General features: G+C 50.6%; 2 protein-coding genes across 3 annotated transcripts in view; one reads left to right on the forward strand and one right to left on the reverse strand.

Moving 5' to 3' along the window:
* Positions 1–2,849: 2,849 nt before the first annotated feature.
* Sun5 (Sad1 and UNC84 domain containing 5) lies at positions 2,850–17,221 on the reverse strand. Of its 2 annotated transcripts, XM_013352238.2 has the most exons (13): positions 17,148–17,221; positions 15,471–15,526; positions 15,245–15,319; positions 14,349–14,415; positions 13,176–13,237; positions 12,638–12,687; positions 11,478–11,512; positions 10,819–10,927; positions 7,381–7,459; positions 6,299–6,414; positions 4,689–4,856; positions 4,138–4,224; positions 2,850–2,993 (listed from the first exon to the last, which is right to left on the reverse strand). In XM_013352238.2, the coding sequence occupies exons 1-13, from the start codon at positions 17,219–17,221 to the stop codon at positions 2,850–2,852; spliced, it is 1,122 nt and encodes a 373-aa protein (XP_013207692.1). The 2 variants fall into 2 exon arrangements, with proteins under 2 accessions (XP_013207692.1, XP_005363295.1); XM_005363238.3 differs by lacking the exon at positions 15,245–15,319.
* Positions 17,222–22,384: 5,163 nt separating this feature from the next.
* The window catches only part of Bpifb2 (BPI fold containing family B member 2), a 17,240-nt gene continuing 12,544 nt past the window's right edge, over positions 22,385–27,080 (forward strand). The window contains exons 1-3 of the mRNA XM_005363239.2: positions 22,385–22,493; positions 25,008–25,101; positions 26,517–26,621. Coding sequence (XP_005363296.1) covers positions 22,385–22,493; positions 25,008–25,101; positions 26,517–26,621 — 308 coding nt within the window. The remainder of the gene's footprint in view (positions 22,494–25,007; positions 25,102–26,516; positions 26,622–27,080) is intronic.

Below are 27,080 nucleotides of genomic sequence, written 5' to 3' on the forward strand. Positions count from 1 at the left end.
CTCCCTCTCTCCCTCTCCCTCTCTCTCTCCCTCCTCTCTGAACATTGTCTCAGGCAATCTAGGATGACCTCTATCTAAGTAGCTGATGATGACCTTGAACTCGCTAATCCTCCCTCCACCTCCCAAATTACAGGATTATAGGTGTGCTTGCCAGGCGGCTCGTTCACCACCTCAGTCAGGGACCTTTCACCCCATACCCAGGGCCTCAGTTCTCAGAAAGTGGAGAAAGCTAGCATCTCCTGGTTCACCCGGGGAAACTGAAGATCACAGGGTGACCCAGTGAGGGAGGACAGGGCAAGGGTGGAACCAGGGGCCTCCTCTCTCTCCAGAAGTCTGTTTGTCTCAGTTTTTCCCAATCACACTGCCTTGGCTTCAGAGATTAAGGGGATTAGCTAAATCCTGGCACTTGAGCTGGGTTTATCAGAGGCGCCACTCTGGGGGCCTTGGGGTGACTTGGCATCCTATACCTCCGGGTCTGTCTCAGTGGCTTGGGACACTTGACTCCTACCTTGGCTCATAGCCCACAGGTCTTATTCATGCTGATGGGGCTGAGTGGTGAGGACCTGGGATGAGGTGGGAAGGAGGCTTAGGGGCCACCTTCGTTTTCCAACAGAGGCTTTCCCCCAAATAAGTCGACCTCTGTGCCTTGCTGGGCACACCAGGTGCACTGGGACCTGTATCTTCTGCCCTAGGGCCATTAGCCTTGGTGGATGATAGGGAGTGATTCAGAGGCTGGCCAATCAGCAGGTGTGGCAGGGCCAGCGCAGGGGTGTTTCTCACAGGTATAGTGGGAATCGCATTTACAGAGGGCCTGCCAGCTATGACCTGTGTCCTCCCATTGGGGGGGGGGTGGTCAAAGCACTCTTCTTCAGGGTGGAGCAGGCAAAGCCACTGTCATCCCCATGCACAACTGCCCCGGAATCTTCTCTAACTGTGAGTGGCTATGGAAGTGTCCCCAGGTACCCAGGCCAGGGCAGGTCCCCGCTAACTGACACCTGCACCTCACTTGCTGGCTGACCCTGGCAAGTGCCTCGTCAGGGTGTGAACACACAGTGGATTATGCTTCTTTGTGGATCATGTGAGTGTCTCAGAGAATGAGCTTGAACCCAGGAGGGTGGGAACCAAGGTGGGCCAAATGCAGGGGTGACAAGCAGCAGGAATTGCCCCATGGGATATGTCACCGAGGGTAAAGACCCCACTTGCGACAGTCCTGAACATCTAAGACAGCTAGGACTCAACCTGCCAAGAAAGGCGCAGAATACAGATGAAGAAAGAGATGACCCTTACTAGAAGATGCTGAAAATCCAGTGAGCAGTGCTGCAAGCCGACACTGTTTTGTCTGGAAAGGGCACAAAGGGACAGCCAAGAAGAGGCTAGAAGGATAGGCTACTCACTAGAGCACAGGTGGGACACATTTCTAGGTGACAGCCGCTCAGAGTGGGGTGTTTGTCGTACAAGAACAGTTTGCACAGGCTGAGCCTGTAGCTGTTATTAGAGTGCACACACACACACACACACACACACACACACACACACACACAGAGAGAGAGAGAGAGAGAGAGAGAGAGAGAGAGAGAGAGAGAGAGAGAGAGAGAGAGCGAGAGAGCGAGCGAGCCCTGGGTTCTATTCCCAGAACTACATAAACCAGGATGCCTGTAAGCTCAGTACTCAAGAAACAGCACTAAGGGCATTAGAAGTTCAAGGTCATCTTTGACTACCAAGCTCAAGGCCCGTCTGGGAGACAGGGGAGCTTGCCTCAGGAAAACACAGAAGAGTAAGAGAAATGTTCCACAAATTTTGGTGTCTAGACTGACTGCTGGGCAGGGCAGTGGGAGTGTGAGTTGTCTCTACAAGTCCCTTTCACTGTGGAGACCCAAAGGGCCCCAAGGCTGGTGCTGGAGGAACCAGATTGTCTGGAGGTCTGGGATGTGACCCAGGGGGCAGATTCTACAGCAGGGCAGGGCTGCCCAGGGTGCCTTCCCTGAAGGCAAACCCATTTCTGATTTCTCCACCCTTCCAATGCCCTTGCCAGCCTTTACCTCCCTGTCCTTGCCCGCAGGCTCCAATTGCTATGGCTCCCATCCTGCTGAGGCCCTGTTCTATCTAGGACAGAGTCCGTCTGAGAGAATTGCTTCTGTTATTGCCTGTCTGCAGCAGAAGTTGATGGTAATGTCAGTGACCACCCAGCATCTGCTGTGTGCTATGGCCCAAGTTATGGTTGACAGCAATAGCAGGCACTGTTTCTAGTATTTCTGTGTGCTCTCAAGTAAGTGCTAGCAAGGGGCAGATTAAACAGCCATGGCAACGACACACAGGCGAAATGTGGAGCCTGAGGTTTGGTGTATGTGTACCTGGAAAAAATGAGGTCCAGAGTGGGTATGTATTTTACCCAATATCACACAGCAAATAGTTTAAAAGATGTTGAAACACCACAGGGTGGGCAGAGTTGGGACCTCTGATCTGTTACTATGCTGTAATAGCCTTCATCCTGTCCCTATTGTACAGATGTGGAGACTGAGGCCCTAGGAAGGTGGGCTCTTTTTTGTAGGTAACCCACAGGGGGAGACAGAGGTCTGTTTGAGTCTAGAGAGGTGTCTTTGTGCAGGAGTTAGATTGCTTAGGGTGTGTTCCAGGGACTGCCATTTTCTGGCTGTGAATTCTCACAAGTCACCTATTACTCAGAGCTGTCACTGTCCTCCTATGTGGAAAGGGGACAGTTGGGACTGTTAGGAGGATACCCAGGTGTCTGGCAGGCAGTGACCCACAGTGTTCCCAAGCCAGTCTACTGCACTATATGACGGCTCAAAGACACTCAGACTTGGCTGGGACCAAAGGAGATACTTTACTCTCTAGGACAGGGGTGCTAGGTGCGAGTCTCTGGGAGGGGTCACAGAGCCGTGCACACGCACACGGTACAGGCAGGTGAAGCGGGGGTTCCCCCAGTTGCTGGAGATCTTCACTTTGACTGCAGCAAAGCCCCTGGGCGGCTGGTTCTGGAACAGAGACAGAGAGTGGTAGCTCCCCAACAGGCCTCTGCTCCACCCAGCAGAGGAGCCTTGGAAGAAGGGAACTTTCCCATTCCACAGGTGTGAGAATGGAGTCTGAGAGGGGAATGGACTCAGCACTTGGGGGCTAGGATGGAAGGCGTGGAGGCCAGAAGCACAGACTCAGCGCCGTAGGGAGGATGCTCAGCCATGGAACTTGGCAGTGTGATGCTGTGGGGTCCTCAACAAGCTACTGTGCCTCTCTGGGCCTCAGTTTCCCCTCTGTAAAATGGAAGTGCTAATAGTTATTCTCCAGGATTACTGTGGACATGAAAAGAGCTCTTGGCTCGTCAGCCCCTGGCATGTCATGGCTTCTCTGCAAACTTAGCCCCTCCGTTCCCAGTGCCTACAGTGGTTGGAGATGGTGTCTATCAAGTCCCATGCCCACTGTGGAAAAGGCAAAGCAGGACTGGTGGCTCAGGCCGTTAATCCCAACTGCTGGTGAGGCCAGCCTGAGCCACATAGTGAGATTCTGTCTCAGAATTAAAAGAGTGGGTTGGGGATGTAGTTGAGCGGCAGAACACTTGTGAGATCCTAGGGTCACCCCTCAGTTCTGCTATAAAACACTCAGTACGTGTTTTAGCCTCGCAGGGATTTGCAGAAGGGATCCTGAAGCCTGGAGCCCAGGTCTGATGAGGCTTAGATTTGGATGTCGTCAATATGCAGACCCCACACACAGTCACATTGCCAGCTCATCCAGTCCTGCTTCTGTCTGTCCCCAACTTCCTCTTCTGCAGGCCTCAGTTTCCACTCTTATAGCCAGATCAGGTGCCGACTAGGGGCTCCTAGCACAGAGGCTTTAAGTTTGGAGCCAGGAGTCATACTTGATGGGCACTTTGTGTTCAACATTTGTTATCCAGGAAAGAGATGCAGCAAGAGGACTCCCGGAGGGACCAGAAAACGGGGAAGACTAACCCGAGCCAGAGGGCTCCCCTTGGGTGCTACTCAGGGCCTCAGGCAGCTCCACTTCTCTTCAGTCTCATGTGTCAAGTGGGCTAGCATGACTACCACCCCTCAGGGCTGTAGGGGACAGGGGAGAGCTGCACGTGGGGAACACTCTGCAGATGCCCTTTTGTGGTTTTTCCCCAGGTACCTGGAGTGGGAACATCTGGATGGTGTTTTCTGGCTGAAACTGGAATGCCCCCAGGAACACTTCCTCCCTGGGGGGGCTCTCCATGCCCTGTGGAACCAGACAATGAGGTATGAAATACAGCAGGCCAAGACTTGTGCAACTCCTGGGATGGGGAGGGGGCTCCTCATCAATGCGGGCAGTGTCACAGCCTGGTGTCTGGGACAGCAAGGAACACTGCATGAGGAGTCAGAAGCTGAGGTCTACTTCCAACCTCACCAGTAAGGGTCAGGTTGCTTCTGAGTCCTTCTCTGGATTCTACTGATACCTCTATGGGCTGCCTCGGCAGAATAAAGCCCAATGGTCTCTCTCATCTTTCTCTCTCAGGAAAGCCTTGGTTGAACTAGACAGGTGTCTCTGTTGGTCCTGGAAGACTGAGACGAGCTCACTCTGGCCATTCCCAACCTAGCTAAGCCACATCCCTTCAGCTATGTGGATGGGTTCTCTCAAGGTTTGGACTGCCACCTTCCAAGGTGGTCCCTTCAGCCCAGCCTGGCTCTCTGTCGTGTGCTCACATAGATGACAAAGTCCTTCGGTGCGGTGTCCAGGCTACCCGACAGTGAGATGGTCTTGGGGATGTGCTGCAGTGTAAGATTGGACAGGTAGACCTTCTGGGCCAAGCGGATGGTCACCTGGCCACGGTCGCCGGCGAAGGCCCAGCAGTTGCCAGGTGTCACATTGGGCTGGAAGAGGCAGGTGTGAGGGGCCTGGGTTGGATGGATGGAGCCCCTTTTCCCCTGCTCCTCACATTCCTTTGACTTCCTGAAGGTGACCATCCTCTCTGCCTACAGAGCTTGGCTCTAGCAGTTCAGGGAGAGCTGGGCCTGCGTGGGACCTCCCAGTCCCGTTCTCCGTGCCTGCTCATCCGTCCATTCATTTCCTCACTCAGTCATCCCACACTCCCAACATTCTTTGCATGCTTTCATTGTCACCCTGGGGCTCAGACATGAACGAGTTCTCCCTATGCAGAGGAGGAAACTGAGGCTCAGAGCAGGGAAGTGAATGGCCCAGGATTGTCAGAGCTGTAAATGTAACTTGACAATTTGGCCCTGGAACTGGTTTGCTGGTAACCACCATCGTCTGACCCATAAAAGGAGAGACAGAAGCCCAGGATGGAAAGAGGGTTGGCCTCACAGCACACAGGGAAGCTACTCATCCAGTAGGTGCTGGGCTTTTTGAAGACACAGTGTGCTCCATCCTGATCTGGAGCTGTGAGGCTAGGATAAAGGTTGGGGAGATCTTGGAAGGACTCCTGCAGGAGCTGGGACAAGGGAGAGTAGCAGTCAGTTGGAGGAGGCATGCCAACCCAAGGGAAGTCAAGTATGTCTGGTGGCTTGGGACACTGGTGCTGGCTGGCCAGGCTTGGAGGTGCAGAAGCCTGGGTGGCAGAGACTTTGCCCCAGACCTGACTGAAGCCAGTGTTTCGCAGCCAGACTTGGCTCCTCTATTGCCTGGGCTGCACCACCTGTCTCCCCGGTCAGTGCTCACTATGTTCTGTGATTTCTTCCCATGCCCCAGGTCCTCACTAGCAACTCATTGCACAGTGGGCCTTGCTGTCTCCATCCACCCCAACAGGAGGCTTCTCTACCCCCCTGGGAGGCCACTGTCCTAGGTGGACTCTTGAGAGTTCCTTCAGGGTGGGACCCATAGACAGGTGGCCTGTGGTTGTGGTGCTGCCCCAAGCTGATGAGATCTCAGTGGTTTGTAGTTGCTCTGGGACTTGGACAGGCGCATTCCCCCTCTCTGGGCTTCAGGTCCCCTATCTGTAAGGCAGAATTTTCAGAGGGCTGAGTGTCTGAATGTTGACTCTGCCTCATACCACATGGCAAGTGATCTGGCTTCTTGGCCTGGTATCTTCCTTTGCAAAGGAAGTACATCTCGCCTCCCCCACACACCCCAGATGGCTTGCGAGTTCTCAAATCCCAAAGTGTCAGGACTGGGTGGGGGTCACTGTGTCCTCCTGCCAGAAGCCTCCCTGTGGCTCCATTCTTGTCCTCCCTCCCCCACAGAGTTCATCATGTCCACTGCCCCCTACCTTGTCTTTGCCTCATCTCTCCTTCTTGCTGCTGCCCTCAATTTTGCCCCCTCCCCTGGCCCTCCTGCTGTCCCCTGCCCTGCCCCCTGCCTCGAGGATCACGTCCGGGGGCTGCGCGTAGTTCCACAGCCGGATCCAGTTCCAGTAGGAGCGGGCCTTGTCGTGGTTGTATGTGGCTGATGTGTGCTCAAAGTCGATGCTGGCTCCTGTATGGAGGGGGGTGTGTCAGAGGGCATGCTTCTGCTTGGGCTGAATCCCTGCCATCTCTTGAGCTCAGTGTGCCCCTCTAGGCGATGGGATGACCACTGTAGTTAGTAGTATAAGAGTGGCTTGCCCAGGCTGTGTGCCAAAGGAACTAATGCACTGGTGTTTCCCAGCTATTGGTCGGGTGTGCTGGAAACAACTGCATGCATGTGCAGGGTGCAGAGGGGGCCGGGCTTGAAACGTGGAGGGAGGCCTGGACTGGTTCTGGAGAGGGGCTCTTCCATCTGATCCCACATTTCCTTGAGGTCTGAGGGGCCAGGGCTGGTTGGGCCCTACTCCCATTTTCAAGAAGCCTGAGCTCTCTCTTGTGGCCTCATCCCATGGAGAACTTATACATTCATCCTCCTGGTGGGAATGTCCTTCCTTCCTCATTAGGTCTCAAGCCAAATGTCTCCCAAGGCTAGGGGTCTCCTCTTCCCTACACAGCTGCTCTAGTCTCCCTGAGTTCACTCCCTGACTGTCATTGGGTCCACTTGCTTGTTTCCAAAGTCAGCCTCTCTACCGCGGGGTCTCCTTCATGTACCAAGCCCCAGGTTTGGGGAATGGAAGGGGTGAGGGGTGGTGGAGGGGCGTGGGTAGAGTTGAGGGGCATGGGTAGAGTTGAGGGGCATGGGTTCCTGTTGCCCACCCTTATCAGAGAAAGGAAACTGCAGCAAGAAGCCAGGTGGGAGCAGAGGTTAGGTCCGAGGCCAGACCTCACGGTAGCAGCAGTGTGGGCTGACACCTCATGGAGGGTTTCTGAGGTAGGTCTGTGGTGGGTGGATGGGAGTGGCAGGTCAGGTCACGATGAGGGAGTCATGTCACATACCTATGGACTTCAGGTCTGTGGTGGGCTGATGGGGGAGGCAGGTCACATACCTATGGACTTCAGGTCTGTGGTGGGCTGATGGGGGAGGCAGGTCACATACCTATGGACTTCAGGGCAAAGTCTGGCTTTTCAATGTAGTCACCTTGTATCATCTTCATTATCTTCTGGGCCATTTTTTGCTGAGAAGGCAGAAAACGAAGGCCATGTCCTGTTATATTCTTAAGAATTATGAGCCTCATCTGTGTGTCCTTGACAGATGGACAGGTGGTTGTAGGACCCCTCTCCCACCTTCAGAGGCTGTGGATGGCCCCATAGGGGATGAGAGAGAACAGGATGGATGGAGAACAGGTCGCACATAGTAAGGCTTCACACAGCTCTCTAATAGCTAACAGCATCCCACAGCCATGGTGGCAGACAGGAATTTTGCCCCATCTTACAGACTTAGAAAATCTAGATTCAGAGGTACCATATTGCCCAAGACCCACAACAGTAAGGTCTGTCTTCTTCATGAGGTCCTACCTTTGACCTCCCTAAGTCTCTAGGACCTCCATGTGACATCTTGCAACATGAACTTGAAAGGTCATAACAGACCCAGAGGATGGGGTGACTTCGTGTCTCAGGGTTTCCTGTTCCACGCTTTAATTTTTCAATCTGACACTGCTATCTTCTCAAAGAGGTACGTGTCGTGGGGGAGTTGTCCAGGGTCCCCTGCCCATCAGTGTGGACTAGGGCAGAAAGGATGCTTTGTGACTGGATCCAAAGGGCTTACAATAATGTTGCTTGTACCTCTGGGGTCTCAAAGTCACGTTGTGAGGAAGCAGGTCATATGACAGGTCATTTGTGGGTGCTTTGATTAATGAGTGGTGTTTATGATTTGACTATGTGTTCTCCACACGAGGTTCATAAGCGGTGACACTGTTTTTGGAGGTTCTAGAAACTTCAGGAGTTGAGTCTAACTGGAATAAATAAATCACTGAGATGTGTCCCTGGGCACTCTATTTTGCTCTGTCCCCTTCCTGTTGCAGCTCTGCTCTGTTTCCTGTTGCCCATGAGGTAAATTAAACAGCCTCTGTCACACACTCCAACTACCATAATGTTCTGTCTGGTACACTGTGCCAAGAAAGAATTGACTGAGTTCTCTGAAACTCTGAGCCAAAAATAATGATTCCTCCTTTTAAGTTGTTACACTATATATTTAGTCACAATGACAATAAAATAAACACATAAAATTGGTACCAGAAGAATGAGGTTATTGCTGTGGCTAAACCTGACCATGTGGTTCTTTAATTGATTTGTGGTAGGAATTTGGAAGAGTTTGTCAAAATGGTCTAGAGAAGTCCTAGAATGTTCTAAGGCTTACAGAGCTTAATCATATTGAAGACAAGCGTCTGGGCATTTCAGGCCATGTTCATAAGGTTTCAGATGAGACTGAGGACTCTACCAGGATTCAGACCAGGGGGTATTCTTGTTAGGTTCTGGTAATGAATGTATCTATTACCTTTCCATGTTCCACTGTATGGAACCTCCTTCCTCTTTATGAAAGACTGAGTTTAAATGTGATGGGCTAGACAATCTATTCGGGGGAAGTTCTAAGACAGTATAGTATTTAGGCGACGACATAGCTATTTCTGGCTGCTTTTCAGCTAGGGTTACAGCAAGAATTGGGAGCAAAGAACAGAGCAGAAATACTTGATTTGGCCAGGAAAAGGGCACACTTGAAGTAGTGAGGAAGGGTGGCTCTGGTTCTTAAAAAGAAACCAAGTGCTTTTCATCAGGACAAGAGCAGTGGGGTCTTAAGGGGATCTCAAGCCCTGTCCAGACCCCACCACAGCAGGTACAAGGGTACGAAAGAACAAATTCATTTTTAAGATTGATCCTTGAGAAGAAAGTGTCTCTGGGATACCCTGCTAGCAAAGGATTGTCTAAGACAGTGCTTATCCAGGATTGGTCTCACCGTGTTCAGTCACTTAGGCATTCAGAGACCACAATAGTCCTGGTCCAGGGAGACCTGGCTTCTCCTTGAGCTTGTAGTAGACCTTGGCACCACCCATATGATGGTGATTTTGTAAAGAATACAAGAATTACAGAATCACAGAGGTTTCCACCCTGATTTTAAAGGAGGACCTGGAGGCTAGGTAAATATGAGATCAGAATCCCCAGGCTGATGGGTGAAACTGTAAGATTGAAGCTTGGGCAGCAGTGGAGAGCCTCGGAAGACAGAGATGCCAGGAGGATGGAATCTGGCTCTGGTAAGTAAGGTGCCACTGGGGTCAGGGATTTTATGTTCATGTGGGGCTAGCAGACAAACCAGAAAGGTTAAGAGCCCTCAAACATATGCTTAGGCGTTCCCATGAAGACATTTGACAAAGTTTTGAAGATGACAGGACAGGAATCCAAATCAGCCAAAAACCTCTAATAAATCTTATAAAAATTTCAATCTGTGTCTGTCTTTCTAAACCAGCTTAATACTCACCAAGAAAGAAGTGGCATGGTTACTTCCTCTTTCCTATGAAGCAAAGAATATTTCCACAGTGATATTTGCAATTATGTAAGTTCTTTTATATCATGTCCAGAAAACACCCCAAATAAGTAGACATTAATAGGTAAGATCAAAAGATGATGCAAAGTGAGAAAAATAAAACAGAAACAGAATATTGGAGTTAGCTAACAAAGATTTAAAAATAACCATGACTAATATTTTAAAGGAAAAAAGAAAACACAGACAAATGGTGAATTGATGGTAGAATTAAGTCTATGAAATGAAAATATATCGAATATGAATTCTAAAATGAAATAATGCAGTATATGAAATGAATGGTTGAGTTTATATACAGAATACAGGATTGCAAGTGAGTCTGAAGAAAGCTGAGACAAAACTGTCAAAACTCAGGTCATAGAGAAAATGAATGAAGAACAAGAAATAAATCAGGTGGGAAAAACTTGGAACCCACTCCATAGGTCTAGCATAGATATAATCAGAATGCAAGAGAACAAAGAGTTTATGGATAAGAAGGAATATTTTCAGAGATTAAAAACAAAGACTTTTAAGAAGTTTTGAAGAACACCAATGTATCTATTCAATAATATCAAACCCCCAGACAGGTTATACGGGACACAAAAGGAACATTATAGTTTCTGGGAATAAAAATAAAGCCAAAACAAACACCAGATTAGACCCAAGGGGTGAAATTCAGTTCAGAATGGTGCAATTTTCAGTAGCAATGGTAAAACTAGAATATGATGGGCTTCCTTCAGAATTTTCATGAGAAACTTTCTAAACTTCTATACCTAGCAAAACTATCAATTGGTGTTAAGTATAGGATGAGGATATTTTAAAACATGCACATTCTAAAAAAAAGAACTAGGAAAAAAACCATATAACACTCTCCTTTCACTCTTTTTCATGAAGTTATTGGCGAGGGTTGGGGGAAGATATGCTCTACCAAAATGAGGGATATGACGAAGAAGATAGCTTGGCATATAAAAAATGGCATCAAGAAGACATTGGGTGGTGAAGGGTCCAATGGCAGCATCTCACCTCATCAGACATGGCTTCCATCTCCTGGAGTTTGGCAATGAGCTGGTTCATGCTACCTCGTAGGTCCTGGATCTCCCCAGTGTGATGTCGTACCTTCTCCTGGTACATCCTTATCAACAAGGAGGTAAAGCAAGAATTGACGGCTTTATGATGTGTATGTTGCTCTTGCTATCTTAATGAATGACCTTTCAAACCTTCCACTCTCCTGGGTCCGCCCCCCCCACCACTCTCGGGTTCTTAGTCTTAAAGCTTTACTCCTTCTCTTCCTTTTGCTTGGAACATCCGTAAGTCCAGCTCAACCTTCCCCAAATGTTCATGAGTGTTGTTTGTCTGTGTAATGCTGTCACCAGGCAGTGACTTGTTATTTCGTCTCAGCTGTCATTTGCTGAGCACCAATTACCAGTCAATACTATTCAGGATGTTTGATGTCTTTTTTTATTTTTGGATGCCTGTTTACCCGGAACAACATGAAAGCTATGTCTCATCTCACAAATGAGGAGTCAAAAGTCCAGAAAAAAGAGACAACTTGCATAAACTCAGTCACATAGAATTTACAGAAGCTAGGATTCACGTCTAGGGTGGTCTGAGTGTGGGCCCATATTTTTGGCTAAGGATATGCCCCAGATTCCAGCTCTAGGACCAGTAAGTAGTTTGCTTACCTCAGGCTCTGCAGTGGGCTGTTTATGCTGTCGTCCTGGTGGAGTGTTGAGGAAAGCAGGGATCACTGTCAGGCGACCTAATCTGGGCCTGATAAGAGCTTCATCTCTCTGCTCTTTCATGGCTGTTAATCCATTCATTCATCTACTTTCATATTTAATGTTTTTTTTATATATTTTTTTGAGACAGAGTTTTTCTATGTATCCCTGGCTGTCCTGGAGCTAGCTGTAGACCAGACTGGCCTTGAACTCAAGAGAGCTCTGCACGCCTCTCTCTGTGTGTTTGTGTTGGGATTAAAGGCAGGTGCCACCACTGCCCAGTCTTCCACCTTCATATTTAATCTTCCATCTATCCACCCGAATGCCATCTATCTAAATTCAGAGCTTTCTCCCCCCCCACCGTGATTATCCATCCATCTGTCCGTTCTATCGTCTATCCATGCTTTCTCTGGTCACACTATCGCCTGGTAACCAGACATCCAGCACTGATAAAGTCAGTCCCCTGTGCTTAGCACTGAAATAGCTGTTGCTTGTATGAATCAGAACTGCCTGCTTCCTATAAGGGGTTGCCGGTACAGTTGGAGAGGTGGTCATGGTTACAGAAATTGGAGGAAAAGGAAAACTGTGACTTCCTTTGCTTTGGTGTACCTGGAGGCTGTGATCTTTCAACTAGACCTCAAAGAATATGATGGTGTACACAGGGTGAGAGGGAGAAGAGAGACCCGTCCTCCAGCACCCTCCTCCTGCTATCTATGGGTCTCTGTGACCATGACAGTAGCTCTTGTCACTGGGTTCCTCTTCCTTCTTCCCCAGAAAACCAAACCTGTTGGTGAGTCTCGACTAACGGAAGCAGAGAGGGTAGAAAGAGCAGTGTGGTTCCTCATGCCTTAGTTTAGGGGTGGTCTAGAGGAAGGAGATGGGCCACAGTGGGGTGAGTGACAGGAAAGCCCCATGATGGTGGAGGGATGCCTGTGTGGTCTGTGAGAGTCACATACAGGAGAGGGGTTCTGGTGGGTGGGGTGACAAAGGTAGCAATTTGGATCTGAGATGAGTCAAGAACGGAGCATCATCCAGATTCGGTGAGAGGAGGAGGAGCTACAGAGGGATATTGATGGCTTAGGTAGGTCCGTCAGCCATGGGGCCTGTGGGGGGCTCACACTCACCTGCCAGACTTCCATTTTTGATGGTAAATGCATGGAAAACATCCAGAAGCCTGTGGGCCACGAGAACAAGAATGACCCACTTAACTCAAAAGGTTGAAAGCTTGGGTTCTGGAATTAAGGCATCTAAGTTAGGGTTGTGTAACTTCAGGAGAAGTCAATTAATCTTTCCGGAGCTTAGGGTCTTCCTTTGTAAGATGGGAATAGAGTAATATCTACATCGTGCTCAAGCCAAGTCCTCTGTGAGATGTCTGCCACGTAAGCTAAATGACATACTTCCTTCTACTGCATAGTGGACTGAGAGATGGTAACATGCTCTTTCCTGCATTTATGAGCTCCAGCCTGGTTTGAATCTATTATTTATCACTGTTCTTGACTCTAAAATGTTTTCAAAGCACTGGCTGGCTTCTACGACTGCTTATTGCTCGGAAGCTGCAGGGCAGCACTCACGGACAGCAGGAAAGACAGGGTCACCTCTCCCTCTCCCAAAATGGGCCTAAGTCTGGGGTTGCCTCCCCTAGGCAGGGCCCTGCAGACGCACCAAAAGCACAGAGGACCAGAAGGCCAATCTTCTCCATGAGTTTCTGGCAGAGCAGCTTGCACCTGAGAAGCAGAGAGGCCACTGTCAAGGTCAGCTGCAGTCTAGCTCCCCTCGTCCTCGCTCCATTGTTCCATCTGTCCCTTGTCCTTCCTATTCCCCTCTTATTGAACTTGTCCTTCAGGGACCGTCTCTAATGCCCCCCCCCCTTCTAGAACCTCCAAAGTCACCTCACCCTGCAATCTTTTCTTGTTTTTAATGGAAAATTTTTCGTTTGCTTTACATACCAATCAGTGTCCCCTCCCTCCTCTTCTCCTGTTCCCTTCCCCTACCTCCCATCTACCCCCCCCCATCCATCCTCCTCCATTCTGAAAGGGGAAGGCCTCTAACGGGAGGCAACAAAGCATGACAAATCGACTTGAGGCAGGACCAAGCTCCTCGCCCTGCATCAAGACTGGGTGAGACATCCCAGCATAGGGAATAGGTTCCCAAAAGCCAGCTTGTATCAAGAACAGCTCCTGATCTCACTGCTAGGAGCCCCACAGACAGACCACGTTACACAACTGTAACCCACATGTAGAAGCCCTGGGTTGGCCCCATGTAGGTTCCCTAGCTGTCAGTCCCGAGTCTGTGAGCTCCCATGAGCTCAGGTCAGCTGTCTCTGTGCCACCCTGCAGTCTTAGCCTGGTATTGTTTTCCCACCTGGCTGGAAGCCCATGGTGGTGGTGGAGGCGGTGCAAGGCTGGGTAATATTTAAAATGTAAAGTTTAAATTAATGAATGAGGTGGGCATCTCAGCAGGGGGATTTATATAGACTAAGTAAGCACAGGGAGAGAAGTGGGCGTGGGTGAGGTTATTCTGGCCAGGAAGAACACTGGCAAAAGAGTGGCATGGGAAACTGGGTGGGATGTTCAGGGAGTGAGGGCCCCAGCCTTGCAGGCCCTGTGGTTCCATGGAACGAAGCAGAATGAGAGCATTCTAGGAAAAGAAGGGTCAGGCAAGGGACATGCTGGGGAGCTGAGCAATGGGAAGCCACAGAAGGTCTGAGATGGGGATGCGAAAAGCCAGATTGAGGATGGCTCATCTGGTCTGACTAGCAGGGGAAGAGCCAAACTAATGAGGGCGCTGTCACTGCCGCTCCCCCACCCCCGGCCATCCTCCCCCTCTCCTGTTTACCTGCAGGTGTTAAGTAGAACTTGCTGGGCTTGAGTCCTCAGGAAGCAGGCCAGGCAAGTGAGCCAGGCTGAAGAGGAGACAGGATGGCAACAAGGAGTTGTACCCTCATCTTGGTCCCATTGTAAGTACTCACTGACTATCCTTGGAGCTGCAAGACCCTCTTGATTTGATGGTTGAGCCCAGGATAGCCCCTGTCTCGGCTTATGTAAGTAGCTGTAAGTTCAAGGCCTATGGGCAAGCCTTACTTGAAGATGGCAGTTAACAGAGCCTGGCACTGTTAACACTCAGCAGCACAAAAGATGGTGCGTGCTAATGTCATCCCTGGACACCAGGAGCCTGGCCAGGGCTGTGTCCTTCTAGGGTTCATCTCTGGAGTGTAACATAGCTTAGATTAGTAAGTAGGGGTTCAGGATAGATGAGAAGGTGGGTGTATGCATGGGGGAAGGGAGAAGGAAAAAGAGGGTGAGTTCTTGGGTTGGAAGATTGGTAGATAGTAGAATGGGACCACGGAGAGCCAGAGGGCTGATGAATGGACAGAGGGATGACTGTATTAACAAATGAAAATAAGGGGCAAGTGATGAATGGCCTAATGGTGAGTGGGTAGACAGATAATGGATGCATGGATGGGTGAATTCATGGATATTGGATGATTGGTGGGTGGATTAATGGAGCCAAAGTAGAGAAGGACTTGGGGACAGTTCCTCCTTATGCCAGCAAGGTGTCCTTTTACTTTCCCTTCCAGGGAGACCCTGCCTGGAATGGGTGGGCCATCCTGTAGCTCCTTGCGTACACTGCCACCCCAGGGCAACCTGAGTTCTAGAAGAGGCTGGTCTGAAGCTGCTTCCCCTCCCTGCCTCCTGCTACTTAAGCTAGCTCTTCCATATATATATACATACACATATATCCCAGTATGAACTGGGTTAGGCTGGGACCTGGGCTGTTGATGCCGGAAAACAACAGGGAAGCGTCATCTGCAGAGAAGACAGACCACAAGAACATAGACCTCAAGACATGGGCTTGCAGAGCCCTGGGGGTCCCAGGCTTGGTGTGTGCCCCTCGGTTGATCTACCCCCAACTTTGCGCCAGGTGCCAGTGAAGCCCCAGGACTCTGTCCTTGCTCACTCATGTTTGCTGAGGCTGCCTCTGTCGTTCTGCTGATGTGGCCTCTTTGGATGCCCCTGGGGATGACAAGATTCACAACCATATTTTACATGCTACAAGGTCCATGGTGTCAACACGTTTCAGATTGAGAAGCCGTGAATCAGGGACAGACAAGCTCTGATAGACCTCAGATCTGGGTCTCTTTTGAGACAAGGTGTGTGGGTACTGTGGCTATCATAGGTCCTAACTGGTCAAAGCCTGTCATGGTCTTCCCATGGGGAAGGGAGGTGGGTGGCTGCGAGGCTGTGGGAATGATGAAAGCTTCTCTTTGCTGTAATGAACTCCATAGGAGGTCAGGCCCACTCTCCTCCCTCCCTGGACAGCCATGCTTCTCCATAACACTGGACCCAGGTAGCCTGGTGACCTGCCACAGGAGGTGCTTAAGAGAGAGAATCACAGCGTAGTGGGAGCCTGAAGTTGGGGAGCATCAGAGAAGTCTCAAGATCACTCACTCTGACACTATCCCCACCTTGGCTCCTCTTGGTTAGGGAAATAGAAACATCTTTATTTTGTAAGATAGCAATTCCTAAACATTTTTTTATTGGACACTCTCTGTTTGTGTGTATTTACTAAGAATTCACACACCAAGCTGTTGTATTTTGGATACTAAATGTCTCCAGCTAGGTTAAAGAATTGGTTTCCAGAGTGTAGGTATTTAGAGGTGCTGTGGGCCTTTAAGGGGTGGGGCCTAGTAGGAGGTTTTTATCCTGGGAAGACACATAGCCTGGAAAGGGATTGTGGGTTCCCAGTCTTTTCCTCTCTCTCTCTTTGCTTCTTGACTCATGAAGTGACTGTCCTTCCCGCTCTCTTGTGTGTTCTTTTGCCACAAAGACCACTGGGCCCTTGACTATGGACTAGAACTTCCAAACCACGAGTCAAGCCTCTTCTCTTTAAAGCTATCACCGGCGCTTTGTTAGAGAGAATGTAGTCTCATACAGTGGCTACTTGTGCGGACGTATTATTGGCCCTCCCAAAAATGTAATATACACACATTCCTGAGGTCTATTTGGCCATGGCAGGGTGCCCAGTGTATCACAAAATAACCAGAAGACAGGAGTTTAAAGGTTCCCAATACAAAGGCAGACTCACTACCCTAACTTCACCATCACACATGCGCCACACGTACCAGATTACCACATTGCAGCCAATTAACACTCAATTACTATGTGCCAACTTAAACTCAAGGGATGAGATAACTATACAGAATGATGAGCTGAAATGCTGTGGTTTTTTTTTTTTTTTTTTTAAATGCTGTGGTTTTTAAGAACGTCTTCCTTCCCTCATGGGTTGTTTTGTATGCCCTCTTGGAAGTAGGCATCATTACAAGTTGGAATTCCTGTCACCTGCTACCAGTTGACTCTTGACAAGGGAGGTAGAGCTATTTGTCTCCTTGTCCCCAACACTAGCCTGAGGTGCATTAGGACAGTGAGCTTGCAAACACTCCTAGCTCACAGCAGGCCCTCAGTAAATACTTGTTGGAATGGTAAGTGCTTCGTGCTCTGCCGTTGCCAGGAGACCTTGGGAAGCTACTTTGAGCCTCTCTGTCCTCAGCAGCTACTTCTGTAAGGAGAGTTGACAAGATCTGCTTATCCCCAAGAACGCTAACGGCTGGGAAAAGGCAGGAGCTATTGGCCTTACCTCCTGGGCCTGGTGCAGTGGCTCGTGTCTTCAGGTTGGACACATAGGTCCCCAGTGTTCCTTGACCGGGGCATTGATTTCCTTTTTAAGGATGAAGTATGAGGATGGAGATCTAAGGGAGTCAGTGAGGAAGAAGTGGCCACCACTGCCACCACCACCTCTGAGTATCCCTTGGAAGGCGACATGGAATTTACTGGGTCAGGTGGAACTGTCAGCTCTGTGACTTCACAGACCGCTTGGATGGAGGGTCCTGAGTCTATAGCCCATCTCCAGAACTTCCCCTTAGAGGATTCCACAGTGACTGACTTTCCATTTTGAAGATGTGAAGGGTGAAGTTGTAAGCCAGGGAGGGCCATGCCAGGGCAGAGGTTGGGCAGAGGTAAGAATGGAGGTGCCCACTATCAAGTCACCCTCCTTGCTCCTAAGACTTTTTGCTGCCCTAAGCTTCCTGGGCTTCCTGCCTTTTCAGGCTGCATGTGAATTGATTTTCTTTGCTTTTTTAAATGTTCTTTTCATTTATTCTTTGTGTCTTTCACATCATGCATCTTGATCTCATTCATCTCCCCGCCCATTCATATCCACCCCCTGTCCTTGCAACCCCCTCCCCAAATAAAATAAATTTTAAGAGAAAAATCTTGTTGTGGAAGCTGTGCTGTGGCCCAGTGACTCACACAGTATAGCATATCCTTTAGTTCATATATTTCCATTGCAAGTGTACATTGCAAAGAGTCATTGGTCTGGTATAACTGCATCTGGTTTCGGCTACACCACCAATACTGGGCCTCACTGGGATTCCTCTTGGATATCCTGTTGTTGCCCTGTGTTGTGGAGATCCTGCAGCTTTGGATCCACAGGACATACCCCCTCCGTGTGCTACAGAAGATTATAGATGGGGTGGGTATTGGTCCCAGGCCTGGGTAGTTTCAGGTTGGTCAGCCCGCCAGCTCTCTTCCGTCCTCACCGCCAGGGTGAGCTCTCTGGCATTGGCCCGGCCAGTTCACCCTATGTAGTAGTGAACAAGGGCCAGGACCAGTTTCACGCCCTCAGGGCCAGCTCACCAACACCTACACCACCAGGGCCAGCTCTTCTGTGTTGTCCAGGCAAGGGGCAGGGGCCACTCATCCAAGTGCTGCAGCTGGTGAGGGACAGGGACAACTCTCCTGCTCTTATGACCCCAGGGCCAGCTCTCCTACCTGCCACAGGTGGCTATGGCCGGGGGTGTGCGGGGGGGATTTCTCCCTTGCCCATGCCACCATATGGCAGATGTAGGGCAGAGCCAGATTTTCCACCCTCATGGTCTTGTTTTTTTCTATTTAAAACAGTCTTATTTTATATACCAATCCCAGTTTCCTCTTCCTCCCATCTTCCCACTCCCTCCTCCTTGCCCCCACCCCACTCCCATCCACTCCTCAGAGAGGGTGAGGCCTCCCATGGGAAGTCAACAAAGTCTATCACATCACTTGAGGCAGGACCAATGCCCTCCCACCCTGTGTCTAGGCTGAGCAAGGTATCCTTCCATAGGGAATGGGCTCCAAAGAGCCAGTTCATGCACGAGGGATACATATTGGTTTCACTGCCCATGCCACATAACTGTCACCCACATTCTAGGGCCTACTTTGGTCTTATGCTGGTTTCCTAGCTGTCAGTCCCGGGTCAGTGAGCTTCCATGAGCTCGAGTCAGCTGTTTCTGTAATCAGATTGATGCCTACCTTGAGTATCATCATAGAACCTTCTGGAAGCAGATGCCGAGATCCACAGCTGAGCACTGGGCCGAACTCCAGGAGTCCAGCCATAAAGAGGGAGGAACGAGATTGTGAGCAAAGGGGCTAACACCCTCATGTTGATGGTCCCGGCTCACCTGTGCCCCTATCGACAGGGTCAGCTCTACTGTGCTGCCCAGACAAGATGCAGGACCTGCGTTCTTGAGTGCTGTGGCTGGTGAAGCGGCGGATCAGCATCTTTCCCTTGCCCTCATCACCACACCGCAGACAAGAGGGCGGTACCAGACATCTCACTCTCTAGCCCTCGGGGCCTGCTCACCCCTGCCCTGTCTACAGCGACAGCTCTACTGTGCTGCCCAGGTGAGGTGCAGGACCCGCTCTCCTGAGTGCTGCAGCTGGTGAGGGGCAGGACCAGTACCCCTAGTGTTGCACTCAGTGAGGGGGGGGCCAGCTCTGTACAGTCCTGTCCTCTCGTCCTTCGGCGGTATCAGGAGCCATGGACAGCAACATAGACTGCAATTGCAATAGGGCCATGAACCCAGACACGGGCACTGGCAGCAACTCCAGGCCCCAGACATCACCAAGCTCTTGGGTGGCAATCAAGGCACCCACCTCAGTCCCTCTCCTCACTGCTTTCACCTCTGTCCACAGGTCACCAACCGTTCTGTCTCTCTCTCCCACACAACACCATGCGCTTGCTCACTATAATGGGGCTCGACTGCCTGGTGCCAGAAGGTGCCAGGTGCGCCTTGTTTTGTCCTCGGCACCCAGGGTGGACTGCCCCAGGCATGCGTGTGGGTCCTGAGCATGGCCCTGGGCAGTGCGGTGTTTTCTCCTCAGAACCCGGGGCAATAAACAGCCCTCTCCAGAAGTCTTAGCGTAGGACAACAGCTCTGCCAGCACCTCAGTGATGTCTCCTAGGGAGATTTGCTTGAACTCCTGACCTCCAGAGCAGAATATTTGGGTGTCGAGAATGCAGCCCAGTTGGTAAACTCCTTGTTTGGCACGCATGCAGCCCTGGATTCTACCCTCAGTGCCCAACAAAATGGGATGTGTGCCTGTAACCCCAGCACTTGGGAGGTGTGGAGGCAGGATGATCAGATGTTCAAGGTTATCCTTGACTACTGGCAAATTGGAGGCTAACCTGGGTTATAATGAGACATCATATTAAAAGGAGGTGATAAATCTTTGAGTTTCTATATGTGTGGTGATTTGTCATAGCAACCCTTTGAGAATGCTCAGTGAAGGGGAAACTTAAATCCTGGTACTAATTCTTACAAGGCCTTTTGATGTAATTTAGCACTCAGTATGTTCCAGCATAGGGCACAGGGTTGGGCCTGTGGGCTGAGTGCCTTGCAGGTAGGAAGTGCTTGGTGAACAGGACCTGGGTTGCTGCATCGAGGCTACAGATTCTGGAGAAAGTGCTGGTGAAGACTCGTCCTTTATCTCACCTGGATGTTGCCCAAGTGTCCCGTGTGCTCAAAGAACTGAAGAGGAGGAAGTATTCATGTCAAAAGCAAACACAGAGAAGGGCGCTGGTCAATATTAGTACATCTCTTCACTGTGTCTGATGAGTGAGCAAAAGGAGCCGGTTTGGGCAACAGGAGGCAAACCGCTGCTGGGAGTGGGATGTTAGCCACCTCTGACGCTTTGTTCTTTCTGCCTCTGAGAAACCCGGCTGGGAGCACTGGCTGGGAGGCAGGGCTATTCCAGGAACACTTGATGGTGCCTGCAGTTATTTCCATAGGTGCCAGTGAGGATCTTAGAGCTCTGGGCTCTAAGCCTGGTATAATATCTCCCAGGTCATCTGTGTCTGTGGCCCAGGTGAATCACTCAGAAGGATGGACTGGTGTTCCTGCAGCCAGGCCATTGAACATGTGTATATAAACATACCTCAAAACACTATCCTAGACCCACAGTCCCATCATCCAGTAGCTCAGCATATCTGTGCATAGAACTGTTCACACCTGTGTCCAGGAAGTGACAACATTAACCAAGATGTCACCATGCCATGCCATCTCTTCATCCTCAGACACCCATTTCCCTCTGACACCAGTCCCTGTGACCTTGTATGTGTGTGTACGTAATGGTGTATATGCAACCCCATGCTCACATACATGCCCTCTCTTCTCCCACACATGATGGGACTCTCCTGCCCACTGTGACGGATGTGCGTTTGGAGAGTGATGGGTGTGACAGGGAACTCTGGGCCAGCCCCACTGTCTTCTGTTGTTCCCTTTTGCTTGAAGGACCAACGTGTGACCAAGATCAGGGATCATTGTTGGGGGTCAGGGCTCAGAAAGCCTCCTGCACTCCCTCCAAGAATCATATTTCTGGAAGAGCATGGAGACACAAGGCTATCCCCCTGCCCTCTGGGCACCCTTGCTCCTGAACCTTGACTGGGCTTGCCTGGGATAGTTGGGAACACTCCTGGGAAGCGTCCTCCTTCAGAAAGCTACAGATCCTTGAGCTGAAACGGCCCAGTTCCAGACACAGGTGTGAAGAATTCTATGTCCAGATAGCCAGCAGCAGGGAGCCATGCTTGCGTACGTGGCAGACCCATCTCACAGGGAACGGAGACACTTGACAAGGCCATGTTTGCAGAGAAAACACTTGCAACCACAAACAAACCTGCCACTCCCTGTGGTCTGCAGGCTGCAGTGGGGGAGCCTCAAAAAGCAGGCTGTGCACTTGCTCTCCAGGTGAAGCATCCCAAGACGGAGTCTCCATCTGCTTTGAGAACCTCCGAGGTAGGAATGGGCTGGGTGACTACTTCTCCCTCTGGTCCGTGGGGATGCTACCTCCAGTCATCTCCTTGCAACAGGCACCACCTGTCCCTGGCCTTGCAAAGAACATTGGCAAGCGCCATCTTGCTGGGTTTCAGGTGGCTCATTAGAGCATTGGCTTCTTATTTCTGCAGCCGGGGCTAGTCCCCTCTCTCAGAGCTGGGTTCACACCTGACCATTAGGCTGGTGTGGTCTTGGGGGACCTGGGCCACTCTTAGGAGATTCCTCAGTTGGATCATGGAGATGGGTCATCCCTGGTAAGATCTAGACAACTGAGCACCAGGCTAATCTGGCACAGTGGACCGGGCACCTGACTTCCAGTGACTGGACTGTAGGATGCTAGGGTCGAGTGCTCTTCCCAGGACAGGCAACTGTCTTCTGTATCCCCATCATGACCTCACCAGTCTCTTCTGACACTGCTTGGGTCTTGTCCCTCTGCACTGCTCCCCCAAATCCTGTCTGCTGTGTCACTTCAGGAAAGGTCATGTTTACTTGAGGGTCTTGGCTATTTTTAAGACACTCTTGTGGTGTCTTACAAAGCAGGTAATTCCTAACATAGAAATGTAAAAATGGATGTATTGAGGTTTGGAGCAGGGCTCTGACCACCACTCAGCCTGGATACAAGCTGGGATAGACATGAGTGCCCAAGGGTGGATGGATATCTGCTCAAGCTCCCTGATGCTTGTCCCTAGCCTGGCCCACAGATCCTGGTGTAGTGACTGGAAGAATTATGGCTGGGGCGTGCAGTCTGGGACCACTGCTGGTGCTGCTGCTGGCTGGGGTCAGTGTCTCCTTGCCTGTGACCGTGGTCCGACTCAACAAGGCAATGCTGGATTATGGTAAGAGACCTGCCAACTTGCCTCCCAGTGTGTAGGTGAGAACCAGATCTGAATGGACACAGGCGTCTCAGAGGACCCGTATGTTGCTTATTTCTGTGGTGCTTGGGATGGGACCCAGAACGCAATGCATGCTGGGCAACTGCTCCACCATTGAGCGGAATCCCAGCCTAGAATTGCATCCCAGCTGGCCTAGAACCTGTGATGCTAGGATTGAGGTGTGTACTGGCAGAGGACCTGGGTTTGTATGTGTCACTGTGTCCTGCTGCTCAGTGGCTAATTAGGGAGTCTGGGGTGAGCAAGTAGTGTGACCATGCATGAGCGCGCGCGCGCGCGCACACACACACACACACACACACACACACACACACAGAGAGAGCTGTGCCCTTGTGCCTTGTGTAGGTAGGCATGTTCTTAAAAACAAAAACATGTCCCCCAACACATAAACAAACAAAAGCCTCCCAAACAAAAAGACTTATTTTTAATCATTAAACTTTTTTTTTTGATGTGTGTGTGTGAGGCAGTCTCCTTAGGTAGCCCAGGCTATTCTCAAACTCTGATCCTCCTGCCCCAGCCTCCCTAATTACTGGGATTACAGGCATGAGCCCCTGGACCTGGGTTAATTAACTTGAGTGACTGACTTTGTACCTGAGAGTTCTTGTGAGTTTGGAGTGCCAGGGAGATGTGATCTGAGCACTGGGGAGGGTGTGTGTCTGAGGCATGTGTCTGAATGTGTGTGCACAGGTGTGCCTTGCACTCCAAGTGCACACATGTACATGTGTAGTGTCTGTGCTCACACAGGGACCAAGGAGAGGGGCCAAGCGCAGCAAGGCAGGAAGCATCCTGGAGTCGTATCTCTGCAGGGCTCAGCAGCAGAGAGCCAGTTGCTCTGTGCTGCTCGGGAGGTAGTGGTGGGGGTTGGGGGGAGGTGGGAGGTAAGGGAGAGGGCACAGGTCTCTCCCTGGGGCTTTACTGCTAGGTGCTTTCTAGTCCTGCTCTTTCCCATGGGAAAGGCCCAATGAGGAAACTGAGGCCCCACAGGGAAGAACGAGGTCACAAAAACCCGAGGTCCCAGCATGGAGACCTTCATTTCCCCTCAGCTGCCTCTCAGGAAACTGTTCCACCAAAATGGGGTCTGGAGATGCTTTCCCAAAGGTCAAATCTAACTGGATTAGCCTGTGAGGGACTCCATCCAGACCAGAGAAGGGACCTTAGTGGCCAGAACGTGAAGCTGTCAGTCAGCAGCTTCCGCCAGGGCACACAGCTCTCTAGGACCTTGCTTCCAGGCAGATGGGCAGACAAGGAAAGTGGTCAGTGATCCGTGTAGGAGGATGGTTCACACACAGCAGGAATGGATGCCTGGGACAGAGACCTGAGGGTGGCCTCCTGGGTGTCTGCCCTGCCCTCTGCTTGTTCTGTTCAGGGCTCCTTTGTCCCAGGTCTCCCGGGCTCATCTACCTGTGTTTATTCTCTGTGGGTGGAAACCTGGCAGGAGGCCTGTGCAGCCCACAGTGCTTCCAAGTCTGGATGAGTGGCTTCTGGAGTCCTCCCTACCCAGAGTGCAGGCCCTGTGTCGGGGAGCATTGTGGATGGAGTCTCAGTTCAGCCACAGATGGACAGACTTGGGTGGGCATCAGGAACATGGAGACCGTGACCTTTCTTCTTCTTGCTCGGGGAAACTGAGGCTCAGACGGGGTCAAAGACATTTACCATGCTAGTGAGTCTGAGCCAAGTTCTAGCCTCTTGGCTTAAATTCAGGCTTCCTTCTAGAACCATTGTCTCTCTTTTTGATTCCACTGTCTACTTAGCTGGGGCCTGCTAGTACAGGCGAGGGGGAAGCCAGCAGGTTCAGAGCTATGCTGCTTTATCCGGGTCTGCCTTTCTCTCAGTTAGGTGTCTTCACCCACCTGTAAACTAGGCATAGGAATAGGAGAAAATGCTCAAAACAGCACGTGGCACACCTGGAGGACTCTGTGGCAACAGCTACCGTTAGTGTGTTAGTGAAAAGGTCCACAGCCTCGGCATAAAGAGTGTGCCTGTACACTGATTGTTTACAACGGTCCTGAGAGATGGGTGTTGTAATTAGTGCACATAGATGGAGAAAGCATGGTGTGCAGCAGCCATGCAGGCTGTGAACAGCAGAGCTGGGATTTGGGTCCAGCACCTGGGGCATATGTGATCAGGATGAAGCTGCCCCTCTTCTCTCCTCCCAGGATCGGTGGGTGGCTCCTTCAGCTGGTGACTTGGGAAAGGTCTAGAGACAACTGGGGCTCAGATGGAGATTCGTGAGAGGGCTAAGGATTTTATGGTCTTGGAGGAATGGGATGAAGAAGGGTCAGGAAATGGAGGGCATGATAATAGGGTACACCTCATGGGCTTGCATGGAGCAGCCATTCTGCCAATGCGCCACCTGGTATCTGAGCGCCTTCACCCAAAGGGCAGGACAGGTGATAGGTGGTGTGGTCATCATGCTTGGTGGATCCAGGTGCTTGAACTCACCATGCCCTGGACCCACAGTGTCGGACATCGGGAAAGTCCCTCTCCAGCGGGCCCTGCAGGTCACTGTCTCTGATTTCCTGGATCGGAGTGATGCAGTACTTCAGTCTACCAGGTGAGTGTTCCCACCCTCCAGAGAGAGTGCTGTAGTCCTCCTGCTGCTGCTGGAATGTTCCGATGGCCAAGGGAGTGGTGCTTTGGCTCATTAGGAGGGAGTGCTCCAACTGTCAGGTAGCTACTCTACCTAACAAAGTGCTCCCATCTACTGGACGTAGTGCTCTGGACTATCAGATGGGCATACAGGTCCATAGGTGAGTAAACCCAACCAGGTCAGAGGCTCCCACCAGCGGGTGAGGTAATAAGAAGTCTTGGCTGATTGAGTCACTTGGTAACCTGCACTAAGGGGCTCAGACTGGCCCTGGGTCCGCAGATCCGGTAAGGCTATCAGCTTCTTCCTCCAAATGTTGGACACCAAATTTAGACACAAGGACAATCTAAACTATGTGCTTGCCAGTTAATGCATAAAGACCCAAAGGGATGGAGACATCCAAACAAACACAGTGGCCGTTGTACCTATCCCTACAGGAATACTGACTGGCTACTGTCAGAGTTTCGGACACTCGAGAAATCTGCTGCTTTCTATGTGCTTACCTACCTACTCACCTATCTATCAGCTATAATTTTCTTTTTTTGTTCCTGTTTTGTTTGAGACGGGGCCTTGCTATGTAGCTGAGGTTAGCCTTATACTTGAAATCTTCCTGTCTCAGCTTTCTGAAACATGGTGATCAGGGCCTTGAAATACGGGGCCTAACTTATGTAGAATCTTAAATGGTGGAAACTAATACAAAAACTTAGACCCAGAACAGTGTACAGCTTAATGGACAGGCAGCTTGGGGCCAACAGTTTGAGACCTCCGAGGCAGGGATGGAGTGAGTGCTGTTTATATATTAATGGCTATGACCTTAACAATGCACTGGGTAGGTATGGAACCACCTGGACCAGAAGACCCTTGCTTTCAGCAGGAGAGTATCCAGGATGGCTGCAGCTGAATACTGTAAGCATAAGATAGGCTCGTCGTGGGTCCACGTCACCCCAGGTTAAAATGAGGCATTTGAAAGTGGGGTCATTTACTGATGCCTGAATCATCCCAAGCTTACCCCGCCAGGGAGAAAATGACTTTTCAACTCAGGCAAAAAGGAAGCCATGGAGTACTCACTGGGTGTTTCCTGTTGCTGGGGGCCAAAGGTTAGAATATTGTGGGGATTTCAGTGTCTCTTCTTTGCCTTCCTGGGAAATGGTCAGAAGCTGTTAGAACCCCACAGGATTATCTTGCTGAAGCCAGGCCCCTCTGCTTGCCTTTGTACCAGCTGGGCGTGTCGCGAGCCTCCTGTGTTGGAGTGCTTACCACCTCACCCACCAGAAAGCCCTTCTTTATAACATCAGCATGTGGAGGTGGCTCGGGGAAGCCTCCCCGGAGCTGATTCTGTGTTTAATGGGAGTTCCTTTGTCCCTTGGATTCCAACCCTACAGGGTCCAGATTCTGGGTGTCCACCTGCCCCACCTCCACTTGAAATTCATTGCTGGTTTTGGGATACGCTTATCAGCAGCAGCCAATTTCACGATCAAAGTCTTTCGGTGAGTGAGAGTCCTTGTTGGAGGGCAGGAGTTTCAGGGTCTCTCCCAGGGAAGAGGGAGGGGAGGGGGCTAACGATATCTCCATGCCCCTTCCCACCCTCTGGGGGAGTGAGACAGGGGAGAACCTTGGAGACCTTAGTCCGGCCCCAATAGCTGTGCAGCCAGTGGAGCTGCTTCAACTTCTCCAACCCTCAGTTTCTTTATCTGAGGTGAGATGAACCTTGCAGGGATCTGTGAGGGTTGAATTGATGGATTTGGTATTTTGATTATGGCATTTTGCTTCTTTTACAGTACAAAACACAGAGTAGATGCTTAATAAATTGTGTTATCAGCCTTATTTCTCTGTGCCAGGCAGCTTCTTGTGTAACTGCATTTAACGCTCAAGTTGTACATTGACATTTCAAGGAATGCTTTATCTTTATTGCTTTGCCCTAGCACTGTTATGGGTACTCCTTAGTG

This window comes from Microtus ochrogaster, linkage group LG8 (genome assembly GCF_000317375.1).
Source record: "Microtus ochrogaster isolate Prairie Vole_2 linkage group LG8, MicOch1.0, whole genome shotgun sequence".
NCBI classification, from domain to species: Eukaryota; Metazoa; Chordata; class Mammalia; order Rodentia; family Cricetidae; genus Microtus; species Microtus ochrogaster.